At 49.1% G+C, this 26,150-nt stretch overlaps 6 protein-coding genes across 6 annotated transcripts; 4 read left to right on the top strand and 2 right to left on the bottom strand.

The window, feature by feature from the left end:
- Nucleotides 1-675: 675 nt before the first annotated feature.
- Nucleotides 676-6,614, top strand: FTJAE_5538 (1 3-beta-D-glucan synthase subunit; the record flags this gene model as incomplete). The annotated part of the gene is made up of 3 exons (XM_037352056.1): nt 676-878; nt 929-6,220; nt 6,275-6,614. 3 exons carry the CDS (start codon nt 676-678, stop codon nt 6,612-6,614), a joined length of 5,835 nt encoding a protein of 1,944 aa, XP_037207380.1.
- Nucleotides 6,615-7,523: 909 nt separating this feature from the next.
- Nucleotides 7,524-9,263, top strand: FTJAE_5537 (sphinganine palmitoyltransferase subunit 1; the record flags this gene model as incomplete). Its single annotated transcript, XM_037352055.1, has 4 exons — nt 7,524-7,754; nt 7,821-7,921; nt 7,987-8,992; nt 9,051-9,263. 4 exons carry the CDS (start codon nt 7,524-7,526, stop codon nt 9,261-9,263), a joined length of 1,551 nt encoding a protein of 516 aa, XP_037207379.1.
- Nucleotides 9,264-10,824: 1,561 nt separating this feature from the next.
- On the top strand, nt 10,825-11,972 carry FTJAE_5536 (glucanase; the record flags this gene model as incomplete). The annotated part of the gene is made up of 3 exons (XM_037352054.1): nt 10,825-10,891; nt 10,942-10,966; nt 11,018-11,972. 3 exons carry the CDS (start codon nt 10,825-10,827, stop codon nt 11,970-11,972), a joined length of 1,047 nt encoding a protein of 348 aa, XP_037207378.1.
- Nucleotides 11,973-13,040: 1,068 nt separating this feature from the next.
- Nucleotides 13,041-14,633, bottom strand: FTJAE_5535 (cell wall glucanase; the record flags this gene model as incomplete). Its single annotated transcript, XM_037352053.1, has 1 exon — nt 13,041-14,633. One exon carries the CDS (start codon nt 14,631-14,633, stop codon nt 13,041-13,043), a length of 1,593 nt encoding a protein of 530 aa, XP_037207377.1.
- Nucleotides 14,634-15,869: 1,236 nt separating this feature from the next.
- Nucleotides 15,870-17,573, bottom strand: FTJAE_5534 (uncharacterized protein; the record flags this gene model as incomplete). The annotated part of the gene is made up of 3 exons (XM_037352052.1): nt 15,870-16,554; nt 16,602-17,065; nt 17,157-17,573. 3 exons carry the CDS (start codon nt 17,571-17,573, stop codon nt 15,870-15,872), a joined length of 1,566 nt encoding a protein of 521 aa, XP_037207376.1.
- Nucleotides 17,574-19,965: 2,392 nt separating this feature from the next.
- Nucleotides 19,966-23,522, top strand: FTJAE_5533 (beta karyopherin; the record flags this gene model as incomplete). Its single annotated transcript, XM_037352051.1, has 5 exons — nt 19,966-20,368; nt 20,436-20,611; nt 20,687-21,118; nt 21,173-23,244; nt 23,315-23,522. The coding sequence occupies 5 exons, from the start codon at nt 19,966-19,968 to the stop codon at nt 23,520-23,522; spliced, it is 3,291 nt and encodes a 1,096-aa protein (XP_037207375.1).
- Between the last annotated feature and the right edge of the window lie 2,628 nt (nt 23,523-26,150).

Genomic DNA, 26,150 nt, shown 5'->3' with positions numbered 1-26,150 from the left:
TCCATCCATCAATCAGTTCAAGGTGGCTCCCCTGTTATCTTACAGACACACCCTGGTAATTATCCACCCCCTGACTTCGCCCTGGATAACCCGGCGCCGAGACACGCAGCGTTTCTCTCCCTCCCCGTGCGGGTTGGAACTCAAACCACCAAAAACCAACCCTCGTCTTCTCCCCTTTGCTGTTCTTTGCATTACGCATTGCCGACACTCGTTTTACGGCTACGCCAAATCGCTTTGTCTCGCACTCGGACTAACGACGTCGACTTCTCAAGCTGGTGAATCACTCTCCGTGATTGATTCATCTTCTTGAACCCGTATCGACGACGAATCGCATAATTTATTGGTCTTTCTTTCTAGGCCAAGCCACTGCCCGTTCGGCCTTTTTGACGGTTTTTTTGACAACAAACAAACAAACAATCAATATCTTGCAGTGCCGGCCACGCTTGCTCTCCCGCCTGATCCTGATTCACAATCACGCTCGCTGGTCATCCACATGTGTACCACTAGGTGAGTTCTGGTAGCTTGACTGCCCATGAGGTTGTACCCTGTGCTTCGTTCATCCGGCTTCACATCACTGGATGACGTCTACCAGGATAGGACAACCCATGGCGTGGACATGATTCATACGGACAACAACTGACCTTAACTTCTAATAGATAATCAACTTTACGCAACATGTCGGGATATCCAGGCGGTGGTCAACGCGACCAGTACGATGATGGTTATGGCCATCAACAGGGAGGCAACCAGCAACAACACGGTGGAAACACTGACTCCTATTACCAAGACGATCAGTACTACGATCAAGGCTACGATAATCGTGGCCCCAATAATAACAACAACAATAACAACAACCATGACGGCTACTACGACGAATCGTGAGCATCGAGTCCCTCCTTTCGTAGTTATTTCACTAACACAATAGTAGTGGCTACTATAATGCCGACCCGAATAACCCCTACCAGCAGGATGGAGGGTATTACGACGGCCACGATCAATACCAAGATGGATACTACGACAATGGCCAGGGTGGCTACTATGATCAGGACTATGACCGTGGCTACCAAGGCCAAGGAGGCCGTCAGGGCTCTGAGGAAGACTCCGAGACTTTCAGCGACTTTACCATGAGATCGGACATGGCTCGCGCCGCTGAAATGGACTACTACGGCCGGGGCGACGAACGTTACAATAGCTACAACGATGGACAACGTGGCTACCGACCTCCTTCCTCGCAAATCTCGTATGGTGGGAATCGCTCTTCGGGTGCTTCGACCCCTAACTATGGCATGGACTACGGTAATGTTCTCCCTGCTGGTCAGCGATCCCGAGAGCCTTACCCGGCCTGGACTTCGGATGCCCAGATTCCTTTGTCCAAGGAGGAGATTGAGGACATCTTCCTCGACTTGACCTCCAAGTTCGGTTTCCAGCGTGACAGCATGCGCAACATGTACGATCATCTGATGATTCTTCTCGACTCTCGAGCCTCGCGCATGACCCCAAACCAGGCACTTCTCTCGCTTCATGCTGATTACATTGGTGGTGACAACGCCAACTACCGCAAATGGTACTTTGCTGCTCACCTGGACTTGGATGACGCTGTAGGATTCTCCAATGCTCAGGGCAAGGGCTTAAAGCGCAAGAAGAAGGGCGGAAAGAAGAAGAAGAAGGATGCCGAAGCCAATGAGGCCGAGACCCTACAGGAGCTTGAGGGCGATGACAGTCTCGAAGCTGCTGAGTACCGCTGGAAGAGTCGCATGAACAAGATGTCTCAGCATGATCGGGTTCGTCAGATCGCTCTGTACCTACTTTGCTGGGGTGAAGCCAACCAAGTTCGTTTCATGCCCGAGTGCTTGTGTTTCATCTTCAAGTGTGCGGATGATTACCTCAACTCTCCCGCTTGCCAAGCTCTTGTTGAGCCTGTCGAGGAGTTCACTTACCTTAACAACGTCATTACTCCTCTCTACCAATACTTGAGAGACCAGGGATACGAGATTTCCGACGGCGTGTACGTCCGCCGTGAGCGCGACCACAAGAACATCGTTGGTTATGATGATTGTAACCAGCTATTCTGGTATCCCGAAGGTATTGAGCGCATTGCCCTTCAAGATAAGAGCAAGCTGGTTGATGTGCCTCCTGCTGAGAGATATCTCAAGTTGAAGGATGTCAACTGGAAGAAGTGCTTTTTCAAGACTTACAAGGAGTCTCGTTCTTGGTTCCATCTTCTCGTCAACTTCAACCGTATTTGGATCATTCATTTGACCATGTTCTGGTTCTACACCTCCCATAACGCTCCCAGTCTTCTGGTCGGACCAAAGTACGAACAGCAGGTTAACCAGAAGCCCTCAACGGCTAAACAATTCTCTATTGTCGGTTTTGGTGGTGCCATTGCATCGCTTATCCAGGTTCTCGCTACTCTTGCGGAATGGGCTTATGTTCCTCGTCGATGGGCTGGTGCGCAGCATCTCACCAAGCGACTCCTGTTCCTGCTCTTTATCTTGGTTCTCAACGTCGCTCCTGGTGTAAAGGTTTTCATGTTGCCAAAACTTGGCCCTGAGAAGATCAACACCGCCATTGGTATCGTTCACTTCATCATTGCTGTCATCACTTTCATTTTCTTCTCTATCATGCCCCTTGGAGGTCTATTCGGCAGCTACCTGTCTACCAATAGCAGACGCTACGTTGCTAGTCAGACATTCACTGCTAGCTGGCCAAGACTCCGTGGCAATGACATGGCAATGTCCTATGGTTTGTGGGCAACAGTATTTGGTGTGAAGATGGGTGTCTCGTACACTTACCTGATTCTTTCGTTCCGTGATCCCATCCGATACTTGAGCATCATGAACGTTGACTCTTGCCTGGGCGACAAGACCCTCCTTGGCAATCAACTTTGCCGCTGGCACCCGACAATTGTCCTCGCCCTGATGGCATTCACTGACGTTATCTTCTTCTTCCTCGATACTTACCTTTGGTATGTCTTGCTGAATACCGTCTTCTCGGTTTCACGATCGTTCTATATCGGATCCTCCATCTGGACACCTTGGCGTAACATCTTCTCTCGCCTTCCTAAGCGTGTTTACTCCAAGGTTCTAGCAACGACGGACATGGAGATCAAGTATAAACCAAAGGTTCTTATTTCTCAGATTTGGAACGCCATCGTTATTTCGATGTACCGTGAGCATCTTCTTGCGATCGAACACGTTCAGAAGCTTCTTTATCATCAGGTTCCTTCTGAGCAGGAGGGCAAGCGAACGCTTCGTGCACCTACTTTCTTCATTTCTCAGGAAGATCACTCTTTCAAGACCGAGTTCTTCCCTGCCTACAGTGAAGCTGAACGCCGAATTTCGTTCTTTGCGCAATCTCTATCGACTCCCATTCCTGAGCCTCTGCCTGTTGACAACATGCCTACCTTTACGGTCATGATTCCCCACTACAGCGAGAAGATCCTTCTTTCTCTCCGTGAAATCATTCGCGAGGATGAGCCTTACTCTCGCGTTACCCTCCTGGAGTATCTCAAGCAGCTGCACCCTCACGAGTGGGACTGCTTTGTCAAAGATACCAAGATTTTGGCCGACGAAACCTCACAATACAACGGTGAGACGGATAAGAACGAGAAGGATACCGCCAAGAGCAAGATCGACGATCTTCCCTTCTACTGCATTGGTTTCAAGTCTTCCGCACCCGAGTACACCCTCCGCACTCGTATCTGGGCGTCTCTTCGTTTCCAAACCCTATACCGCACCATCTCTGGTTTCATGAACTACAGCCGTGCCATCAAACTCCTCTACCGTGTCGAGAATCCCGAGGTTGTGCAGATGTTCGGTGGTAACACAGACAAGCTCGAACGTGAGCTTGAGCGTATGGCTCGTCGCAAGTTCAAGATCGTCGTTTCTATGCAGCGATTCTCTAAGTTCAAGAAAGAAGAGATGGAAAATGCTGAATTCTTGCTCCGCGCCTACCCTGACCTTCAAATTGCCTACTTGGACGAGGAACCCCCGGTTGCTGAAGGAGAAGAGCCCCGACTTTACTCAGTTCTTATCGACGGCCATTCTGAAGTTATGGAGAACGGCATGCGACGCCCCAAGTTCCGTGTTCAACTCTCCGGCAACCCTATCCTCGGTGATGGAAAGTCCGACAACCAAAACCACTCTATCATCTTCTACCGTGGAGAATACATCCAGCTCATCGATGCCAACCAGGACAACTATCTCGAGGAGTGTCTCAAGATTCGCAGCGTTTTGGCCGAATTTGAAGAGATGAAGACTGACAATGTTTCCCCTTACACTCCTGGTGTCAAGAACGACGTTAACTCCCCTGTGGCCATTCTCGGTATGCGAGAATACATTTTCTCTGAGAACATTGGTATTCTTGGAGACATTGCTGCCGGTAAGGAACAGACATTCGGTACTCTCTTCGCTCGAACGATGGCTCAAATCGGCGGTAAACTTCATTACGGTCATCCCGATTTTCTCAACGGTATTTTCATGACAACGCGTGGTGGTGTCTCCAAGGCTCAGAAGGGTCTGCATCTGAACGAGGATATTTACGCTGGTATGACTGCCATCCTTCGTGGTGGACGTATCAAGCAATGTGAATACTTCCAGTGTGGTAAGGGTCGTGATTTGGGTTTCGGTTCCGTCCTCAACTTCACAACCAAGATTGGTACTGGTATGGGTGAACAGTTCTTGTCCCGCGAGTACTACTATCTCGGCACTCAACTTCCTCTCGATCGATTCTTGTCCTTCTACTATGCCCATCCTGGTTTCCATTTGAACAACATGTTCATCATGTTCTCTGTTCAGATGTTCATGATTACGATGGTCAACCTAGGAGCCCTTCGCCATGAGACAAAGGCTTGTGAATACAACCGAAATGTCCCCATCACCGACCCTCTCTACCCTACTGGTTGTGCCAACACTGATGCACTCACCGACTGGATTTACCGATGTATCGTTTCCATTCTTTTCGTTCTCTTCCTCTCTTTCATCCCTCTTATTGTTCAGGAGTTGATGGAGCGTGGCTTCTGGCGCGCCTTCGTCCGATTGATGAAGCAATTCTGCTCGCTCTCGCTCATGTTCGAGGTTTTCGTCTGTCAGATCTATGCGAACTCTGTGCAGCAGAACATTTCGTTCGGTGGTGCGCGATATATTGGTACTGGTCGTGGTTTTGCCACGGCCCGTATTCCTTTCGGTGTCTTGTATTCTCGATTCGCTGGACCAGCTATTTACTTCGGCGCTCGTTTGCTCATGATGCTTCTCTTCGCGACCCTTACTGTCTGGAAGGGTGTGTTGATCTATTTCTGGATCACACTTCTTGCTCTGACAATCTCGCCCTTCTTGTACAACCCTCACCAGTTCGCATGGACTGATTTCTTCATCGACTACCGAGATTACCTCCGATGGTTGTCCCGTGGTAACTCCCGAAGCCACGCCTCGTCTTGGATCTCCTACTGTCGTTTGTCTCGAACTCGTCTCACTGGTTACAAGCGAAAGGCTCTAGGAGATCCCTCTGCTAAGATGTCTGCAGACGTTCCCCGAGCTCCGTTTGCCAACATCTTTTTCAGCGAGATTTTCTCTCCCCTGATGCTTGCCGTTGTCACGATTCTGCCTTATCTGTTCATTAACGCCCAAACTGGTGTCAAAAATGCCCCTCAGAAGGACAGCGTCAAGACCAAGCCCCAGCCAACCGACTCTCTGATCCGGCTACTTATCATTGCCTTTGCTCCCATTGGTGTTAACGCAGGTGTCTTGGCTGCTATGTTCGGCATGGCCTGCTGTATGGGTCCTCTCCTCAGCATGTGCTGCAAGAAGTTCGGTAGTGTTCTCGCCGGTATTGCTCACGCTACTGCCGTCATCTTCTTGCTGATCTCCTTCCTGGGTATGTTTGTTCTCGAGGGCTTCAACTTTACCCGCACATTGGCTGGCATGATCGCCGTGACTTGCATCCAGCGCTTTTTCGTCAAGCTCATTGTGTCTCTTGCCCTTACCCGTGAATTCAAGGGTGACACTGCCAACATTGCTTTCTGGACCGGAAAGTGGTACTCCATGGGATGGCACACCATCTCTCAGCCTGCTCGAGAATTCCTCTGCAAGATCACCGAATTATCCATGTTCGCAGCCGATTTCGTTTTGGGTCATTGGTTGCTCTTTTTCATGGCACCTGTTATTTTGATTCCCAAGATTGACATGCTCCACTCGATGATGCTGTTCTGGCTTCGCCCAAGGTATGTCTTATCCTTTGCTTCTTGTGTTTTGAATTTGTCCTAACCTCGGAGCAGTCGCCAAATCCGACCTCCCATCTACTCGATGAAACAATCCAAGCTCAGACGCAGACGTGTGGTCCGTTACGCCATTCTCTACTTCACGCTTCTCGTCGTTTTCATCGCTTTGATTGCTGGCCCTATTGTGGCTGGCAAGTACATGCCACCCGACACGATCAGCAATGCCCTCGGTGATATTGCCGGCTTCAGACTCTACCAGCCTAACGATCTTAATAACGACAACACCAACAGCACTATGGCTACTGGTACAGGAATGCAAGGCTACACCGGTGCTGGCCTTACGAAGACCAAGACTGGCGCTGATGCCTCGGCAACTGGCAAGATCAAGCTGTTCTAGGTGGGAATATCTAGACAGCTCCCGTTGGAGGTGCCTTGCACCCCTAGCTTGTTTCTGCTGACAGAAAAATTGTGGAAATGCGAAGTTTTTGTTTTTTGCTTGTTTTTGTTTTCAGTTCAGCAGTTTGAGTGGATGCACGTGCATACATAGGTTGAAGTTTTATAGAAGACGGTGGGAGGGAGATGGGAGAGAAACAGGAGGAGGAGGGGGAGGTTGGCATAAGTCAGACCTGACATTCACTGGCTGAACTGGACTGATCTTTTTTGGTACAAGGCGCACTTCTTTTTTAAACTATTATAATGTGTACAATGAAAGGAAGAAACACATCCATGGCAGAAACTCTAGACCTAAATGCAAATAATGCCTTTTGAACATTCCTTTCAGTTCATTCTTGCTACTAGCCTACGCTCTCTATAGACACCAAACATTGTAAGAGGGATACTCTACTGTACTGCCTACAAAGCTTCCATTGTGATTTTGGTTGGTGTCTTTCGATCCAGTGTGTAAGCCAATTTTACGTATTCCTCTTGCCCGGGCTATCCGATGACTCCTACACTTCCCCTGTAGTGGATGGCCTGTGGTCTTATTGTTTCTGACCTTCAGGTACCCGTTGAACCCCTGTTAGATATGGATCCTTAGCACAGCCAATCAGCCTGCGGTCCGCGGCTCGACTCGCTTCAACGTTAGAGGACGAGACTCTGGAGGCCCCTTTGTAGACCCATGTACCTACTAATGACGGACGGACCTTGACTTGACAATTCTGAATCCTCGGTTGACGTCCATTTCAACTCCTTTCAACAACACACTTCCGCTCCAAACTAATATATACTCTCACGACCGGCCGAGACGCGACGCGAGATCGATAGAAGTTGACGTAACCATTCAAGACCATTGGAACAGAAGAAAAAGATGGAACTCGATGCCCTCCAAGCCCAGGTGGGCGAAATCCTCGAACAGGCCGCCGTATACTTCCATAAAGTCCCTGGTTCTGCAGTATTTATGCGCTACATCCAGTCGAGTTATCAGAACGACCCCGTGCGATCCGCCATTGAACTTGTGCTGCTTCTCTTCTTTATCCGCTATCTCCTGTCGCCTTCTTACTCGACCCGTAAGCAGAATTACATCAAGCTGAGAGAGGAGGTGAGAACACGGCCAGATCCTTAATTCCCACATGATTGAAGTCGCTAATATTCGGGTTCTTTGTAGGAAATTGAGGAACTGATCGATGAATGGCAGCCTGAGCCTCTCGTCGTCGAGCAGACTCCATTTGAGGTTACTGAAGCCGAACGCCTTCCTGTCCTCGTTGGGTGAGCATCATCAAGTCTAATCGCATCCGCAAACTAGTCAGGATCAGCATCTGATATTCCTATAGCCCTACTGGTCCCAAGACTAAACTCGCCAACGGCCGAACTGTTACCAATCTCGCATCATACAACTTCTACAACTTCAACGGAAATGATCAGATTAAGGACAAGGCTATTCAGGTTCTACGCACCTATGGTGTTGGCCCTTGCGGCCCTCCCCAGTTCTACGGTACCCAGGACGTTCACATGAAGACTGAAGCCGACATTGCCGCGTATCTGGGCACCGAAGGCTGCATCGTCTACGCTCAATCCTTCAGCACTATCTCTAGTGTCATTCCCTCTTTTTCCAAGCGTGGTGACGTTATCATCGCTGATCGTAATGTCAACTTCGCTATTCGCAAAGGTCTCGAGCAATCGCGAAGCACCATCCGCTGGTACGAACACAACGACATGGATGCTTTGGAAGACGCTATGAAGGCTGTCGCCCGGGAGCAGGCCAATGCCAGAAAACTTACCCGTCGTTTTGTCGTAACTGAAGGCTTGTTTGAGCTCTCTGGGGATTCTATCGATTTGCCCCGCCTGGTTGAGCTTAAAGAGAAGTACAAGTTCCGCGTTATTCTAGATGAAACCTGGTCTTTTGGTGTTCTCGGCCGTACCGGTCGTGGTATTACTGAGGCGCAAAACGTGGATCCCCAACAAGTTGACATGATCATCGGTTCCCTCGCTGGACCTCTCTGTGCCGGTGGTGGCTTCTGTGCTGGTCCCAAGGATGTGGTCGAGCACCAGCGCATCACATCCTCTGCGTATACATTCTCTGCCGCTCTCCCTGCCATGTTGGCTGTCACCGCCAGTGAGACCCTCAACCTACTGCAGTGTAACCCCGAAATCCTGGCGCAGTCTCGCGAGAATATCAAGGCTATGAGGGCTCAATTGGATCCCCGCAGTGATTGGGTTTACAGCCCAAGCGACCCCGAGAACCCTATTATGCTCCTTGTCCTCAAGCCCGAAGTTGTGGCTGCCCGTAAGCTCGGATTGGAAGATCAAGAACGCATCTTTCTGGACTGTGTGGAAGAGGTGCGTGCATCGAACACTGAAACATGAACGAATATAAAATGAGCTGACTCCTGAATAGACTCTTGCCAACGGCGTCTTGATCACAAGAACCAAGACTAGGCCTTATGCACACGCTGTCAAGCCCAAGGACGGCGCATGGTTTGCCCAGCCTGCTCTTCGAATTTGCGTTACATCAGCACTGTCTAAGAAGGATATTGAGAAGGCCGGTGTGACTATTCGACATGCTATCACCAAGGTCATGACACGAAAGACGAGCACCAAGACCGCCTGATTCAGGGGCTTAACAGATGATAATTTTGATGACAGACAGAGGCTGGCTGAATGCATGTTATACAGCTGAGCATAGTCCATAAGGCGTCGGGCTACACTGAGACCCTTTTTATTATGGATAATCAGCAAACGCAATAGACGAGGGGCAATATGGAACGATTTACAAAGTGGCTGGCAGCCATTTAACAAACTAATGATTAATAGATGCGGCCCTCGTACGCCAGCATTGAATGGAAGTTTCCCGATATAATGGTTTTGTGTCTTTGTGGGCGCCGTGAATACATGTTGATTGATCGGTTTCAGAATCATGGTGTTGAAACCGATGAGGGATATCAAGGCATTTTTCTGCTTCAGTTACTCAGAGTTGATGAAGTCGTCTCTGCCAAGTTACTGTTTTCGAACTTAAAAAAATTATGCGAGGTAGAGAAGCAGACGTCAGCTGTCTCGTGGATTTTATGAGCCATCCCTTGCCAAGTCACGCCCGATGGTGCCAGCTTACATCACGGCCTCTAATCTGACAACAGAATCACAAAGGACGCACATGCAAAAGAAGGATCACAATTGGCAGAGCCGTAGCCTCAGTTTCACAGTTTATTTTTACCGGACGGGTGAGGAACCTTTTCAGCTCTCAACAGGACTTTGGGCATGTCTCAGACGCTGCATTCCTTGGGAGATTACAGGTCTCGAAAGTACGCGCCATGCAAAGAAATCCCCTCATTCCAAGAGTCGCGAGCGTCGTGTCCTCTATTTGTGATTCATTTTTAAGGTTTATGTTTTCGGGCAGCTTGGGCTGTTGAGTTCCATGATCCGAGTGAGTTTCTGCGTTCATGTGTCTCATATTCTGGGAGCGGGCTTAAGTGTGAATAGGGAGAACAAGGGATGGAGTCTTATAGCTAAGGCAAAGCCCAGCCAATGGGACTTGGGATCTCGGGATGAAACTCACGGACTGAATAGAAAGGAATTACGGGGTGAGGAGTGTCTCACTTGTCTCTTACCTTAAGCTCAACACTTACGAACGGTCAGGTACTAAGGTACCTAACCTTGGGTACCTTACCTTGAGGTAGGAAGGCAGGCTCAACACGTGTCTTACCTTAGGTACGTTGCCGAGTGCTGTGTCGTTCCTTCTTGGGTTGTTTTCTTTTGCTTATCATTGTAGAGAGGCCCCTTCCTCCCTTGTTTTTGACGTCTCCTCGTTTTCTACCTCTTACCTCTCTCTCTCTACCTTCGCTCTCACAATCTTCTTCTTCATTCATTCCTTCATTCACTCCTACAATCGTTTTTCTTTTCTTTTCTTTTCTTTTCCTACCTACAATCACTTCCTAAGATTCGTCTTTCTTTGATTCTTCTTTTCAGTTCTATACACACTCTTTTCATCTGAATCCTATTCATTCTTGGATAGCGGGTTATTAAGTCCCGTCTTATACACTGATTTTCTCAAACCACCGACCTTTAAAACCACTATTTGAGCTCGTTGTAGCAGCTCGTTGTAGCAGCTCGTTCACTCTCTAACAACTCTCCAAACTACCAACCTACGTACGGTTTATTATAAAATAGTTAACAAAATGTCGATGAAACGTTTCTTCACTTCGGCGGTTGCCATGGCGGCGGTTGTTGCTGCTGTTCCTGTTGGTGAGTATTCCCCTGACCAGGCTGTAACTCGAAGCTGACAATACCAACAGCCCGTCCGCTCGAGAAGCGAGGACCGTATGCTTCTCTCGTGACATAAAACCGCGATGTTGGCTGACAAGATTGCAGTGTTACGACTATTACTCTGACTTCGGCCTCTACTTACACCGCAACTATCGTTCCTGCTACCCCTGTCACTCCTACAGGAACTGCAACCTATCCAGAACCTACAGCTCCTGTCCCTGGTAGCGGTGGCGGCTCATCCGGTTCTAAGCTCCCTGGTGTCGCATATGCCCCCTACCAAGGCGATCACCAGTGCAAATCCAAGGACGAGATCCAGCAAGATATTACGCAGCTCGCTACTGATTTTTCAGTCCTTCGTATCTACGGCACAGACTGCGACCAGGTCGCCAATGTCTACTCATGCGCCAAGGGTAGCGGCATGAAGCTGTTCCTCGGTATCTGGAACATTGACGACGTTCAAACTGAGGCCAAGACCATTATCAGTGCAATTGACGACTGGGACGTCGTTGACACCATCAGCGTTGGTAATGAACTTGTCAACAATGGAGCTGCCACCCCAGCAAAGGTCATCGCCGCTGTCAAGCAGGCTCGTGAGATCTTCCGTGCCGCTGGCTACCAAGGTCCTGTTGTCACAGTCGATACATTTATTGCTGCCAATGCCAACCCTGAACTTTGCAACGAGAGTGACTACTGTGCTATCAACGCTCACGCTTTCTTCGATGCCAACACTTCTGCTGATGAAGCTGGCCAGTGGCTCTCTAACACTGTTGAGGACCTTCGATCCAAGATTTCTGGCGACAAGCGTATCGTCATTTGCGAGACTGGCTGGCCCACCAAGGGCAATAGCAACGGCAAGGCTGTTCCCGGTATGAGCCAACAGAAGGCTGCTCTCGACTCTATCAAGCAGGCATTCTCCAGCCACATGGGAGACCTGATTCTTTTCTCTGCCTTCAATGATCCTTGGAAGAAGGCCGAGGCCGCAACTTTCATGGCCGAGCAATGGTGGGGTATCGAAGGCCAGGACTCAGTTTCCAACAAGGACCCGTCGCCTTCTAACTAGGGGACGGCTCCTCGATTTGTCATGTCAATTAGACCTTCAACTATTTGAATGGTTTGTGGTCACGTTTTTACTCCGAGATAACACTCGGCTTATGTCTTTTCTATGATGTTTAATGTTTTATTGTTATTGCTTGAGGGTTGTTGATGCCGATTATCAGGTGGCCATTGCAAGGCTGTACGAGCCTATCATCTTGGGAGGCATGTTGGAGGTTTGTCCGTTTTTCTATTCAGGCTTCAACTACCTCATCACATCACCTCGCTTTATGGCTGCTCTTTTAGAGATAAGAAAAGAATTACACTTAGTATTTGTTATTTGAATTGAATGCCCGTTATACAATTTGAACCTGTGGTTCATTCAATGCGTGAAGGTGAATGAGTGGTTTGATCGAAACATGAATATCTGTACATTCATGGTGATTCGAAATTCAAAATACAATCGAGCTCAAGAAACACCCTGATGGATTGCCTAGGCGTATAACTATAGAGAATGATGTCCAGCAGCCACTGTGCCTCGCATTGATGGTTTCGTTACTCATGAAAACGATACCCAATACACCCCAAGCGAGCCCAATAATTCCCTCATAATGCATAAACCATGACAAAATATGTATCTTTGCAATATAGCAGCTTTTGGCCCAAGTGGCTCTACCATTGGCAAGCGGATTCGGATTCTACAATTGCTGCAATGCAGCTCGAGATTTTAACCAGTTTGTCCAAGGCTGGCAAATGCTGTGAATGACGAGCACATTGTTAAATAGGACGTAACAACAAGGTTTGAGGCGCAATGCGGAGAAGGGGACGTAGGATGTAGACCAGATGATGGAGATAAAGACCCAACGCATCAGACGAGGAGGTGAACACGCAATGACTTTGCTTCTCCGTCATAAGGTAAAAAGAAAAAAGAAAATAAAGCATAGATCTCAGATCGTCCAGATGCCATACCGAGCTCAAGATCAGTCACCTCAAATGATGGAGATGTCTCAAAAGATCCGTGCTGGGATCAAGATCGTCAAACACGCACCCATCAAGCGACCCTGCGTATTTCAGCAGCAGGCGCGACGGGATGAGTTTAGCAGATCCAAAGTTCGTCAAGAAATTGGTCGAGTTCGATGATGCGAAATCTGGAGCCTATGCTCTGGTCCTTCGGAAGACTAGTCCAAGCAGAAGAAAGACTGGCTTTCCAAGAAACAACCTCAACGCTCCAACCCATTTTCAGAGCGCGTTGAGCTTGTGTCAGGAAGCCGTCTGAATACTTGGCTGGCCGAGCATCACCAGTAGCGATGACGAGCGTGCCAGGCTCCTCGAAATACTGCATAACAGACTCGCTGATTCTAATCTGGAGGGTTTCGTCAACCATGTCTTCGACATAGCGGAAACCGCCGGCTTCGAACGCGTTGTGGTCATCAGCACCGGATTGCTCAGGGCGACGACTGCGAAGGTCGACGCGGTAGCCAAGATCCTTGAGTTCTTGGACAAAAGTGGGCTCGTTGCGGTTGGGACGCACAGAGCAGCCAACATTGAGCCATTCCGCGTATCGATCGCGGGTAAGAAGTTCATGAAAGAAGGCAAGGTTCATTTGTGGAAGTGGAACAAAGCGTGAGGACTCTGGCAAACCAAATCTGGCTCTTAGAGCCTTTTGGAATCCAATGATGATGTTGGACATGTCGACAAAGACATGAATTCCATTTTCTGCAATGGTGGGATAATCCTTGCAGATCACAGAGTCTATAACCCGCTCATGAACGAGCTTTCCCATAAGGCCCTCATGCTTGACCACCGTGGTCTGCACGTTACTGTGAATCTCAGTAAGGGGGCCATATTTGAAATGCTGATATGAGATAACATGTCTGACATGGTCCGAATGACTGCCAGCCAGGATCACAATGTTGGGTTCAGAGCTATCTCTGGAATGAGATTTGGTCTTGCCCGAATTTGAATCTTTCTTGTTCTTTTTGGTTTCGTCAAAATGCTTAAGCGGAGACTCGCTTGAGCTTGGTGGTGTTGAGGCAGCGGTTGAGTAAGACGTGGCAGGCAGCACATCAGTGTCAGAACCACATCCAGCTTCTGAGTCGGTAATAGGGTCTAAGTTGGGCTGGTTTGATTTGAGGAATTCATCCTTATCTTCCTGGTATATCTTTTCCTTCAGAACAGTCTCTTTCGTAATTCGAATAGCCTTTCCAGTTCGCTTCTCGTGAATTTCACCTGCCATCTTTATGCAACGGATACGGCCTTCAGGGCTCTGGTCCGGCTGCCTCAAGGCGGCAATGTATGCTTGCTCCTGATTCTCTTGATGGGAATGTTTAGGCACAGCCGAGGGTTTAGGGACGATGTCTGCATTGTCGGTGGATTGCGGTACAGAAGGTCGCTGTAATATCGTGATCGGCTGTACCTTTGGGGAAGCCAATGGCTTTCGCTGCTGTTTTGATAATTCATTGTCATTGAGACGAATTTGCTGGAAGAGCCGTTTGAAGTTTCCAAGGGATGGGGTTGAGTCAGAGGCCTTTGTATTTTTCGGAGAGGCCCAGCCTGTGAGACTGTTGGAGCTCAGCTTGGTGAAGTCACCAAGCTTGAGTCTACTGTCATGTGCAGCATGGCCTGCAGGCTTGCTGCTACCCGGCGGCTCGCGAAGGGGATCGTCTGTTGAGTTTGTCGTTGATGCCATAATAATCATCAAAAGCGACTACGCACATAGATGCGAGTTGGTGGTTATATATCAAGTTGGTGAGCTGCTCGACGCCAATGCCAGACGTAAGAGGATTGCTGGAGCGTTTTCCAAGTATCGACCAATGACGCCAGTGAAATGAATTATCCAAAGTTGCAACTGCAATTTGCTAGGACTGCAGAAAATGGCAAAGCCAACAAGATATGAGAGAGCGATTTGCCACAACTGAGAATCTAGAATCGCCGCAGAAGCAAGACCTAGAATGAGCTGAAACAAAAACGGACGTCGCGTAGTTTAGTAGAAGAGGGAGCTCGAAAAGGCCAAACACAGTCTGGAATGAGTCAAAGGGCAGATCCAATGCGTCAGATTTTGCCGCTTTGATGAAGCCAAGTGAGATCAAGTGCGGAGATCGAGCTACCAGAATATCATGAGGTCACAAGAAGGGAAAAGGGTGAACTCAGACAAGGGCGTGTTAAGTAGGAGAGGAAATCGAAGACGGAGAACAAAAAATATAAGAGAGAACAGTTGCGCAAAGAATCGAGTCAAGAACAAGAATCGAAATATAGGGAACAAGGAAATACGAACGTTAAGAAGCGTTGACGAAGAATGGATGAGATGAGATGAGATGAATGATGAGTCAATTCACCTTGAGCTGAGGCTTACTACCTTAGTACCTTTGGGTGGCTTTCCGGGATCCGGAATGGCATGTTCCCGGCCAATCAGATCGCGACATATGTGGTCCAAGGGTCCTATAACTCTCACGTGTTTATTGCCACCCCAAACGTCGATCCTCAAGTGGCTGAACATATCTTATACTCGCGATGACAACAGTACGACATGAAGCGAATCCAGAGATATTGTGTTTACCATCATCACTTCACAGCATTTAGCGACTTGCCATAGAGCAAAGATTTCGTCAAATTTTCTATCTCTGCTTCTCACATTGTGTCCATCCTTTAAGTTCATATGTACCAGATGCATTCATCCCTCTGAACAACCGTGCCCTACATGAAGTGAGAATGGAAATCTTGAATCCTGCTCATGCTCAACATTTCGAAGAACATGTGCACGAACAACAAGTTTGCGAATACTGCCTGATTCGCAAATTGACATAATCCGAAGCTGCTCCTGTCCCATCGAACTAACTTCTTGTATCTTTGATATAGCCTGTTTCGTTTTTTCTTTCATTCTTTCCAAGACTTGCGTAATGATGTCCATAGCTAAGCTCCATTGCCATCACCTTCGGAAATCGATACTAGCTCGAGATGAGTCCAGGCTAGGCCGCACTGAGCTGCTTGAGCTTCGTCTTCGTCTCGCTCGCTGTTCGTTGGGGTCGGAAGGGTGCAAACCAGTCGACTTCGCAAACATGTTCAGTACATCAGTCAACGAGATAACACCAGTAAGCCTCCCGGAAAGACGAGCCCCGGCCATGGCCGATGCGGGCACAGCAGCTGTAGGGACTGGAGAAGCAGGCACTGCTGCTGTTGGGACAGGCGATGGGGGTGCAGGCGCCGATACGGGTGCAGCAGGAGGTGGAGGGCCGGCGGTTGTGAAAGATTGGGGCCCCATCAGAGGTGTTGCAGGAGCTGAAGGGGAGGGTGACGCCGATTCAACCACCCACATTCGATGCGATCGAGTAGCAACGAGCTTGGCAACGGTATGGGCCAGAGTCGAGTAGGGGTTCACGTAGAATACGGGAAAGACGTCACGTCCGTGTTCAACTCCTCGCTCGTTGAGAATCACAGAAATAAAGTTCATGCATGACGAATTGAGTAAATGGGCGTTGGAACTCTTGGTTAAGTGGCGGACGTCTTTGGTGGAGATGTTGCCCACCACATTCATACCGTTATCAACAACTGCAACGCTTGTAAGCCCTTCATTGCTCATAAGCGTGAGTGCTTCAGATAAGGGTGAATCGGAGCTATGGCCTGTTAACACGTATCATCCTGAGACGCTATAGAAACTTACTTGACAGAAACAATCTCCTTGGCCCCAACACCCAGATCACGTAGCAAAGCAGGGTAAAGCCGATCGATTGAAGGAAAGTTGACACCCTCGTTCCAGAAAAACTCGACAATTCGAAGTTGACTTGCGATGCCAACCACCTCGCCGCTTGTAGTTGTCACCAACAGACGATGGATGCCACTGCCGAGAATTTGAATAGCCTGTGCGAGCTTTTCGTCACCAGGCAACGTGATGAGTGTTTCCTTGCGGAAAAGAGGGAAGACGTCTCGTAATGGAATCTGGCCACCTTCCTGGGCCTTGGCCAGAATCGAATTGAATAGCTCAACCTGATCTTCCTCGGGTTTGGCGAGACCAACAACAACAAGTAGGTATGCGTTCAGATCGGTATAATCGAACGTGGAGACCGCGATATGGGTGGAGGGATCCTCGCGGACCAGAACAACGTTGGTAGGGCTCTTGAGGAGGAGCTGCGACTTATAGTTAGCATGGCTATCCAGGGCCTGAAAGCGCATATGGGATCGGCTCTGTATTATGTGACAGTCAAAGTTTTAGGCTCACCTTTGTAGCTTCTTCAACGCTGCTATCGAACTCAACCCACTTAACATCATCGGGAGATACAAGCTCTCCGATAGCTACATCACGCCAATCGCGGCCGGCAAATCTGGGGTTAGCATGCTTGTTTCCTGCCGGAGGATGGTTCAGCAACTCCTGGAGAGCGGCCTGTGTAAAAGAAGGGTGCCGTTGAGAGCGTGGTGATGAGGGCGCATTGCGCAAGCCCTCAGCGAAGCTTGCGCGGTGTGCGGATATGGAGCTTGGGCCAGAGCCAGCGGATATAGATACAGAAGGAGATCGCTGAGAAAGAGTAGGTGGTTTATGAGCGGACGAAGAGCCCGAAGCAGCGCTGTTGAGGCTGGTCGAGCTGGTCGCGCGAGTATCCTTGAGCTCGCGGGAGGTTGAGCTCGGTGAGGGGTCCATGGTGGAATCGCTTCGCTTTGGCCAGGTGATGAATTGACTGACTGATTGATAGATCGGACTGGCAATAAGCGATGGATCAACACGACTAGGGCGAACAAAAGAGCGCTGTATGTATTGCAATCGAGCGACAGATGAACAGATAATGGCGAATAGTGATTTGTCGCGACAATTGCAATGATGGAATGATGGATAGTTTGCACAGAGATGGGCGAAGGCGAGGCGAGGCGAGGTGAGACAAGACGGACGTGGGAGTAGACGCGGGGCGCAGGCAGGGGAGGATAAGAGAGTGAGCGAGCGAGCGAGTGAGTGGTTCGAGTTGAATGGATCTCGATATTCAAGTCCAATGTTGGAAAGTGGTTAGAATCAGAGTCAGAGTCAAAGTCACAAACTAAGAAGAATCAGGATACAAAAGATCAGAAGACATTTATTTGCCAAGGACAAGGACAAGGCGATCGATAGATGAGGTGAAGTGAAGTGGAATGGTTTTTTTTCTGCCTCTTGCTGCGGAGGTTGGTCTGGAGATGAGACTTGTCTGCGAGGGGCACGAGGTTACAATCCAAAGCCATGAGTGGGCGGGGGAACGGTTTGCATGATGACATAGGCCGCCCAGAGTAAGGTAAGTTAAAGGTGGGTGATGGTGGAGTGCCCCGCGATGGATGGACTGGACGGGATGGATGAGGTCGGGGACGGGAGCTCAATCTTCAGCGTGGAAACTTACTGATAGAGAAGTAATTCAACCCTGAGAAGGTGGAAGAAACCACCACTAAATAGGTACTACATACATTAATTTCAAATGCTTGGGCATCTGAGCATTCGATTTTCATGCAGCTGTGACTACTATCTAGGAATTGATTTACACCAATATCAGATAACCCATTCCAGCACCTAACCACCCAACCTCACAATCCGGCAGAGCTACTCTGTATCGCAGAAGCTTCTACCATGGCGCGTGGATACCGAAGGTGATGATCATCACTCACTAACGTGGACACGACTAGAGAATGTGGATGTCTTCAAGGAGCTCCCTGGTCCTGCAGTTCGTGATACGTAACTAAACTAAGCTCTGATACGCATGCACAGGTAAAAAGAACAAAAGAGTAATAGGGAACTTGCCAGGGCTTTTATAAGTGCCTTGCTGGTAGATATCGCCATGTTGAATCTCGAAATATCCGTTCTCCAAGATCTTTGTAGAACTTCGACTTGTGTATAAGATCAAGCCGATGAGTCCAATTATGTAAGTCAGCAATACAAAAGTGCTGCTACCATTTGGAAAGCTCGAGCCAATGACCTTATAAGAATTCAAGCTGCTGCAGTTGGCATTTCAAATTGTCAGATGGTGGTGAGTGTATTGGATCCCAAAGTCTTATAAACTTCAGTATTCAACATCATACATATGCTGCAGCTTATCAAATACCCAAACTCAAAACTAATCAGGCCAGAGAAAACGCTTCGTATCAATTTGATAGGTTCAAGAAATGGTTGGCTAAGGTAACTGAGCTGCAGCTGCAATGCATCATGACAAGAAAGAAGATTTCATTGTGCATATTTGATGGATGGAAGCCATCGTTCTTGCGGTGTGGTGGGGCACAGACAAACAACGTATGGATATCAAATAGGTAGGTAAACTTATAATGATAACAAGAGACATTGAGGTTCGATTGCCTCGCCAATTGCTGTTTGGCTCATTTCAATCTTCTTTGTCTATGGTGCTGAATGATCAAAGAGGCGTTCTCCCGGTCCATCTGGCATCAATTATTCTTTGATGACTTCAGACGTTCATATCATGCGCCAACCAGAGACACAACAGTTGAATATTAACTTTACAAGTCCAGACAAGTTTCCATCAGAAGCTTTGGAGGTAATTTCTTAACTTCAACTTGCATAAAGTCAGTCCTAGGTATTGGATGGCTTGATTGCAGCCTGGCAAAAGAGGTAAAAAAATAAACAATAAGTACCAACTACCTTGCCTTACAGAAAAAAACACACTAGTCACGACCTGGTCACCGCGCACCCTTTGTTTTTTTTTTCTTTTGGGCTCAAGTCTGTCGGGTCCCCAAGTACCTCGCCAGCAAAGACTCGCCCGGACGGTACTTATTCACGACCCTCAACTTTGGGCTTCCCCTCCCCCACTTCACTTTCTGCTCCCATTCAGTCCCTCTCTTCTTTCTTCCACACCATTTGGGATCTTTGGAAATCTCGTCCCTTAAAGTGAAGCCACGGCCGACTCAAGCCAACGAACCTCGACGGCTCGTAGCTTTTTCACCCTCTTAGGCTCTTCTTCAAGCAGTACTTCATTATCGCTACTCTTGTCCACATTCTCCGACTGAGACCCAAACTTTCTTTGTCGTCTGCTGGTGGACATCACCATCAGCAACCCTCCACGACCACAACAATGTCTCTGCTCCCACCCGACATCCACGCAGAGCTTTCACAGCTCCTGCAAGCTCTGCAGTCCCCCGACAACAGTATAAGATCGCAAGCCGAGGAGCACCTGCAGAACAACTGGACTGCCACCCGACCTGAGGTCCTGTTGATGGGACTGGCGGAACAGATTCAAGCTGCTGGCGACAATGCGACACGATCCTTTTCCGCTGTAATCTTCCGCCGAATTGCTTCAAAAACCCGCAAGAATGAGTCCGGAGAGACCACAGATCTGTTCATCTCTTTGACCAAGGACCAAGCCGCTGTCATTCGACAAAAGATTCTCGAGACCCTTGCCGCCGAGTCTGAGCGCCTCGTTCGCAACAAAATTAGTGATGCTGTTGCCGAGCTTGCCAGACAATACACCGAGAATGGTAAGCTTTCAGAAGCCCTGAAATGACTCTCCGTATCCTGGACCTTTGTTAACAACTCCTGCAATAGGCGATATTTGGCCCGAACTGCTTGGCGCTCTTTTCCAACTTAGCCAAGCTCCCGAACCAGAGAAGCGAGAGAATGCGTTCCGAGTCTTCGCGACCACTCCCGCCATTATTGAAAAGCAGCATGAGGAGGCCGTTCTTCAAGCTTTTCAGAAGGGCTTCAAAGACGACGCCGTCATGGTACGGCACCCCTCCCGCGGGGCAGACTTTTCTGTCCCACATTGGATATCATGGCTCTGCTAACCACAGCTATAGGTCCGTCTTGCGGCTATGGAGGCTTTTGCTTCATTCTTCAGGACTATTAGCAAGAAGGGACAGGCTAAGTACTACGCCCTTATCCCCGATGTCCTCAACATTCTTCCCCCGATCAAGGATTCTCAGGATTCCGACGACCTCAGCAAGGCGCTCCTTGCTCTCATCGATCTCGCCGAGTCTGCTCCCAAAATGTTCAAGCCTCTCTTCCAGAACCTTGTCCAATTTAGCATTTCAGTGATCCAAGACAAGGAGCTCGAAAACATCTGCCGTCAAAACGCTCTCGAGCTCATGGCCACATTTGCCGATTACGCCCCCTCAGTGTGCCGAAAGGATCCATCCTACACAAACGACATGATCACCCAGTGCTTGAGTCTCATGACGGATCTAGGCGAGGATGACGATGATGCTTCCGAATGGATGGCATCTGACGACGTGAGTTTTCAGAGAATGGCGACACGTAATTCATGTGACTAACTCACCTTGCAGTTTGATCAGGACGAGAGTGACCAGAACCACGTTGCTGGCGAGCAAACCATGGACCGACTTGCGAACAAGCTTGGAGGACAGACCATTCTGGCCCCTACTTTCAACTGGCTTCCTCGTATGATGACTTCCATGGCTTGGAGGGATCGACATGCAGCCCTGATGGCCATCTCTGCCATCTCCGAGGGCTGCCGTGATCTGATGATTGGGGAGCTTAGCCAAGTACTAGATCTAGTGGTTCCCGCTCTCCGGGATCCTCACCCTCGAGTTCGATGGGCTGGCTGCAATGCTCTTGGTCAGATGAGCACTGATTTTGCCCCTAAGATGCAGACCGACTACTACGACCGAGTTCTCAAGGCAATCATTCCTGTCCTTGACTCGCCCGAGGGCCGTGTCAAGTCTCACGCAGCTGCTGCTCTTGTCAACTTCTGTGAGGAGGCTGAGAAGGCCACTCTGGAGCCATATCTGGACGAGCTCCTCTCACATCTTTTCCAGCTCCTTCAAAATGAAAAGCGCTATGTCCAAGAACAAGCTCTGTCGACAATCGCCACCATCGCCGACGCCGCTGAAGCTGCCTTCTCAAAATACTACGATACCCTCATGCCTCTTCTTGTTAATGTTCTCCAGAACCAGAGTGAGAAGGAGTACCGACTTCTGCGTGCCAAGGCTATGGAGTGCGCCACATTGATCGCTCTGGCTGTTGGAAAAGAGCGTCTTGGTCAGGATGCTATGACTCTTGTCAACCTTCTGGCCAACATTCAGGCAAACATTACTGATGCAGACGACCCTCAAGCTCAATACCTCATGCACTGCTGGGGCCGCATGTGTCGTGTTCTCGGTTCCGACTTCCTTCCATTTCTTCACAACGTCATGCCTCCTCTGCTGGAGCTTGCTGTTGCCAAGGCTGATATCCAACTGCTGGACGATGATGACCAGGTTGAGCAGATGCAGAATGAGGAGGGATGGGAACTTGTTCCCCTCAAGGGTAAGATGATTGGTATCAAGACAAGTACCATGGATGACAAGCACATGGCCATTGAACTCCTGGTCGTCTACGCCCAAGTCCTTGAGGCTTCTTTTGCTCCATATGTAGCGGAGATCATGGAAAAGATCGCTTTGCCTGGCCTTGCATTCTTCTTCCACGATCCTGTTCGATATATCTCTGCCAAGCTTGTCCCTCAGCTGTTGAGCTCCTATAAGAAAGCCTATGGCCCACAGTCCAACGAGCTCCGTGGTCTGTGGAGTGCTACTGTTGACAAGCTCCTCGAGGTCTTGACTGCCGAGCCTGCCATCGACACACTTGCTGAGATGTACCAATGCTTCTATGAATCTGTTGAGGTCATTGGAAAGGACTGTCTTTCTGCAGATCACCTCAGCCGATTCATCGACTCGGTACATTCTGCTATTGAGGACTACAAGGACCGTGTCGCGCAGCGTCTGGAGGATAAGGAGGGGGCCACTGCAGAGGATGTGGAAGATGAGGCTGAGGATACTCTGATGGCTATCGAGGATGACCAGACCCTGCTTTCGGATATGAACAAGGCTTTCCATGCTATTTTCAAGAACCACGGTGCTGCGTTCTTGCCTGCCTGGGAGCGATTGATGCCCACATACGAAGGCTTCCTTACCTCAAACGATCCCACCCAACGCCAGTGGGGACTCTGCATAATGGATGATGTCCTTGAGTACTGCGGTCCTGAGAGCACACGATATGCCAACTACATCACCCAACCGCTCATCGATGGCTGCCGTGATGCTTCGCCGGCTATTCGCCAGGCGGCAGCTTACGGCATCGGAGTTGCGGCGCACCGAGGTGGAGCACCGTGGGCGCAGTTCTTGGGAGGCTCAGTCCCCTTCTTGTTCCAGGTCACTCAGGTTCCTGACGCCCGTAATGAGGACAATGTCTATGCGACTGAGAATGCATGCGCAGCTATCGCCAAGATTCTCCACTACAATGCAAGCACAGTTGGAGACGTGCAAACCGTGATTACACAATGGGTAGAGACTTTACCCGTAACCAACGATGAAGAAGCGGCACCTTATGCTTATGCATACCTTGCGGAGCTGATTGACCAGTAAGTACTCTCCGCCCTCAACCTACTACCAGTAATTTGGTGTGCTCATGCTAACGCTTGGAACTTGTAGACGACACCCAGCTGTAGCGAACCAAGCGGGCAAGATCTTCGTGTTTATTGCTCAGGCTCTCGAGGCAGAGACCCTTGTGGGACAGACTGCCAACCGTGTAGCACTAGCAACTAAGGGGTTTCTGACATCGACCGGCGTTGACCCTACACCCCTTCTGCAGCAGTTTTCTCCTGAGGCGCAGCGAACTATCATGGGATTCTTCAACTAGGAGGAAGCTCGCAGATGGGCTGAGTCTCGCCACCCTTTGGGAAGTCATATGAAGGCAGACTAGTTCATATCACCCAGCCGATTGTCGCCGGGTGTCGAAATGGCCCTATAGGCCGTTTCTGGAGAGATATAGCGGCCTGTCTTTAGACGATGAACGCTATAAGATGGCCAGCCATGGGCTTGGAACCCGTTCACGGGGCAGGCAGTTCCAACAGGCAAGTTCGCAAAGCAATGGTGGCATCAACGTGATGTGGAAATGCGCTTCATTCGAGCAAAGTGTATCGGGTTCGAATCAGCATCCAGCCAATACCATGTTCCGAGCGTGGAAGAAGAGAAACAGAGGACGACGGTCCTAGGCGTCGGGGTAAAAATGAGAGGGCATTTTGTTTAGGCAGTCTATATCCTCAAGACCGCATGGCGCCTTTTTTGCAAAATCATTAGAGTTTACGAGTTAGGTTATTGATAACTGGTTAGTACCTCGTCGCGAGGGTTTTGGTCGGCAGCGGCAAGACAGTCAGTCGGTTGGTCGGTCTGTGATATATATAGATGACGAGTTTTGTAGCGTACGGAATTATGAATAAAATAACCACACCGATATTGTTTCCAGGGCCAAATGATTAGATGGGCTGGGGGAGATATGGAATGAATGTCTTTTACTCGCAGGCAGGATGGTTAATGAGGCCCTTTCTTGATATCGGCGATACTCTGATATTTGTCTCTGACTTGCTAAATGAGTATTTATTGATTCAGCCACGATTCGCAATAGTACAAGGATGGATGATAAGGAGGGCGAATTGAGTCAATGTACTGCCCAACTTCGGTGCCCAAGGTGCTAAGTCAGAGTATTAACTCTGTCGCCATCATCAGAGCGCAAATGCCATTTCAAAATGAAAGACTCGTGAGCATTGGCACTTAAAACAAAGTTAGTGGTGATGGCGACAGGGTTGACGGGTACCTTTAGGTGAAAGCAAAGCCACACACACACACACACACACACACATGGAGGGGGGGGGCGTGTTGAATCTCGAATACTGTATATACATACTGTACTAACCCTCTATCTCAATGAATGATGAATGCTTACTCGCACTTTGGTCTTACTTTTTCTGGCCTGCAAGGAACGGCGGGTGTGCTAGCGAATTCGAGACATTCTCATGCAGGGTATTCATTGCATATCTAGGGACTTGCTTGCACGACTTTCTTTTTTTTTCTATCTTTTCTGGTAAGGAAGATGCATTTTTTAGTAGTATGAGATTTCAGATATCGATAGTAGTGACTTTGACTGACTGTGTGTCTCAGTGCAAATACAGGACATTGCCCAAAACGGAGATGATCTCTAGACTTGACAGGCACAGGGCATGTACAGACCTCCAGCTAGAAAGGATAAATTGTTGTGCTGCCCGGACAGAAGCGAAGCACACCTCAGGGTCTTCCCGTCGGGTCCCAGCCCAAAGGCCCCCCAATGTTGTCCTCCAGTAAACCCGATAGACAGGGTAAGGTAGCCACGTCTTTTATCATTCGGGAATTATTTTTAAAGTTATATAACGATATCAAATTACAACTGTCTCTTTATATGGTTTCTATCAGTTTCTGTTAAATAACCAACGTTATCGTCATGCTATGATTTATATACAGAGTAGGTAGGTACCCAGAATCACCCATCTGATGTCAAATCATTCCCGGCTCATGCTCGAGTCTAGCCTCTAAGGGGCAATGCGCAAGTCTCTTGCACCGGAGTTACTCCTGGCGCCTCTCAATCAACGCGCAAGTTCAAGTCCCTAGATCGCCCTCACCCCACATTGGATGCATGAGTCCCTACAGTACCTGTACTGTACGGTACAGTTAGGTAGAGTAAGTGCAGTACAAGTACAGTGCTGTGCGCTACCCTCGACAGGCTAAAGTCTTGAGATGGATACCTACAGATAGGTACCTCACCTCACCTTGAGCTGTGCACATGCACATGGGAATCTTGAAAGGGTTCGACTGAGCCGCAGAAAGCGGCAGTCACCAGTTTCTCTCTCAAGCTCGTAGTTAGGTAGTTCTCAATCTCCGGCTTCCATTAGCTAGCACCAGTAGCCCATAACGTTAGTAGTCCGTCCGTTATCCTTCGGCCTGTCTTGCTTCTCACCTCGCACTAGCCACACCATGATCCATTGGATCCATCCAATCCCACCCGACCTTTGACTGCCTGCTCTTTGCCTGGCCTAGCTCCTAGGTAAGTTGGTAGGCGTGGCATGGCATGGCGTGGAAGGTAAGGCAAGACAAGACAAGGTGTACCTAGGTTAGTAGGTAGGTACTTTCCCCCACCCACACACACACCCAAAGCAGGCATCTGCTTCTCACGCATTCCCATTCTTCTTCTGCCATACCGTCCTCTACTTCTCCATCCCTCTCGAGTTCCCCTTCAAACGACCGACATAGCGAATCATCCCTCCTCGACCTTGACGCGATCCAGCCTCCAACGTAGAATCCTCTTTTCTCTCGCTTTCCCTCCTGATCGCAAATTTCCCGCATTTCCGACCTTTCCATCGCCGATTTTTGAGCCACAGTCCAATCCCGAACAGTACAAATTCGACCAAGCACGAAATACCCGCCCCCGCGCATTTGCCATCTGCGATTATCCATACCC

Source organism: Fusarium tjaetaba (assembly GCF_013396195.1).
Source record: "Fusarium tjaetaba strain NRRL 66243 chromosome Unknown NRRL66243_c0000107, whole genome shotgun sequence".
Classification (NCBI taxonomy): Eukaryota; Fungi; Ascomycota; class Sordariomycetes; order Hypocreales; family Nectriaceae; genus Fusarium; species Fusarium tjaetaba.
The sequence above is the reverse complement of the archived record's forward strand: the minus strand, read 5'-3'. Positions and strand labels throughout refer to the sequence as shown.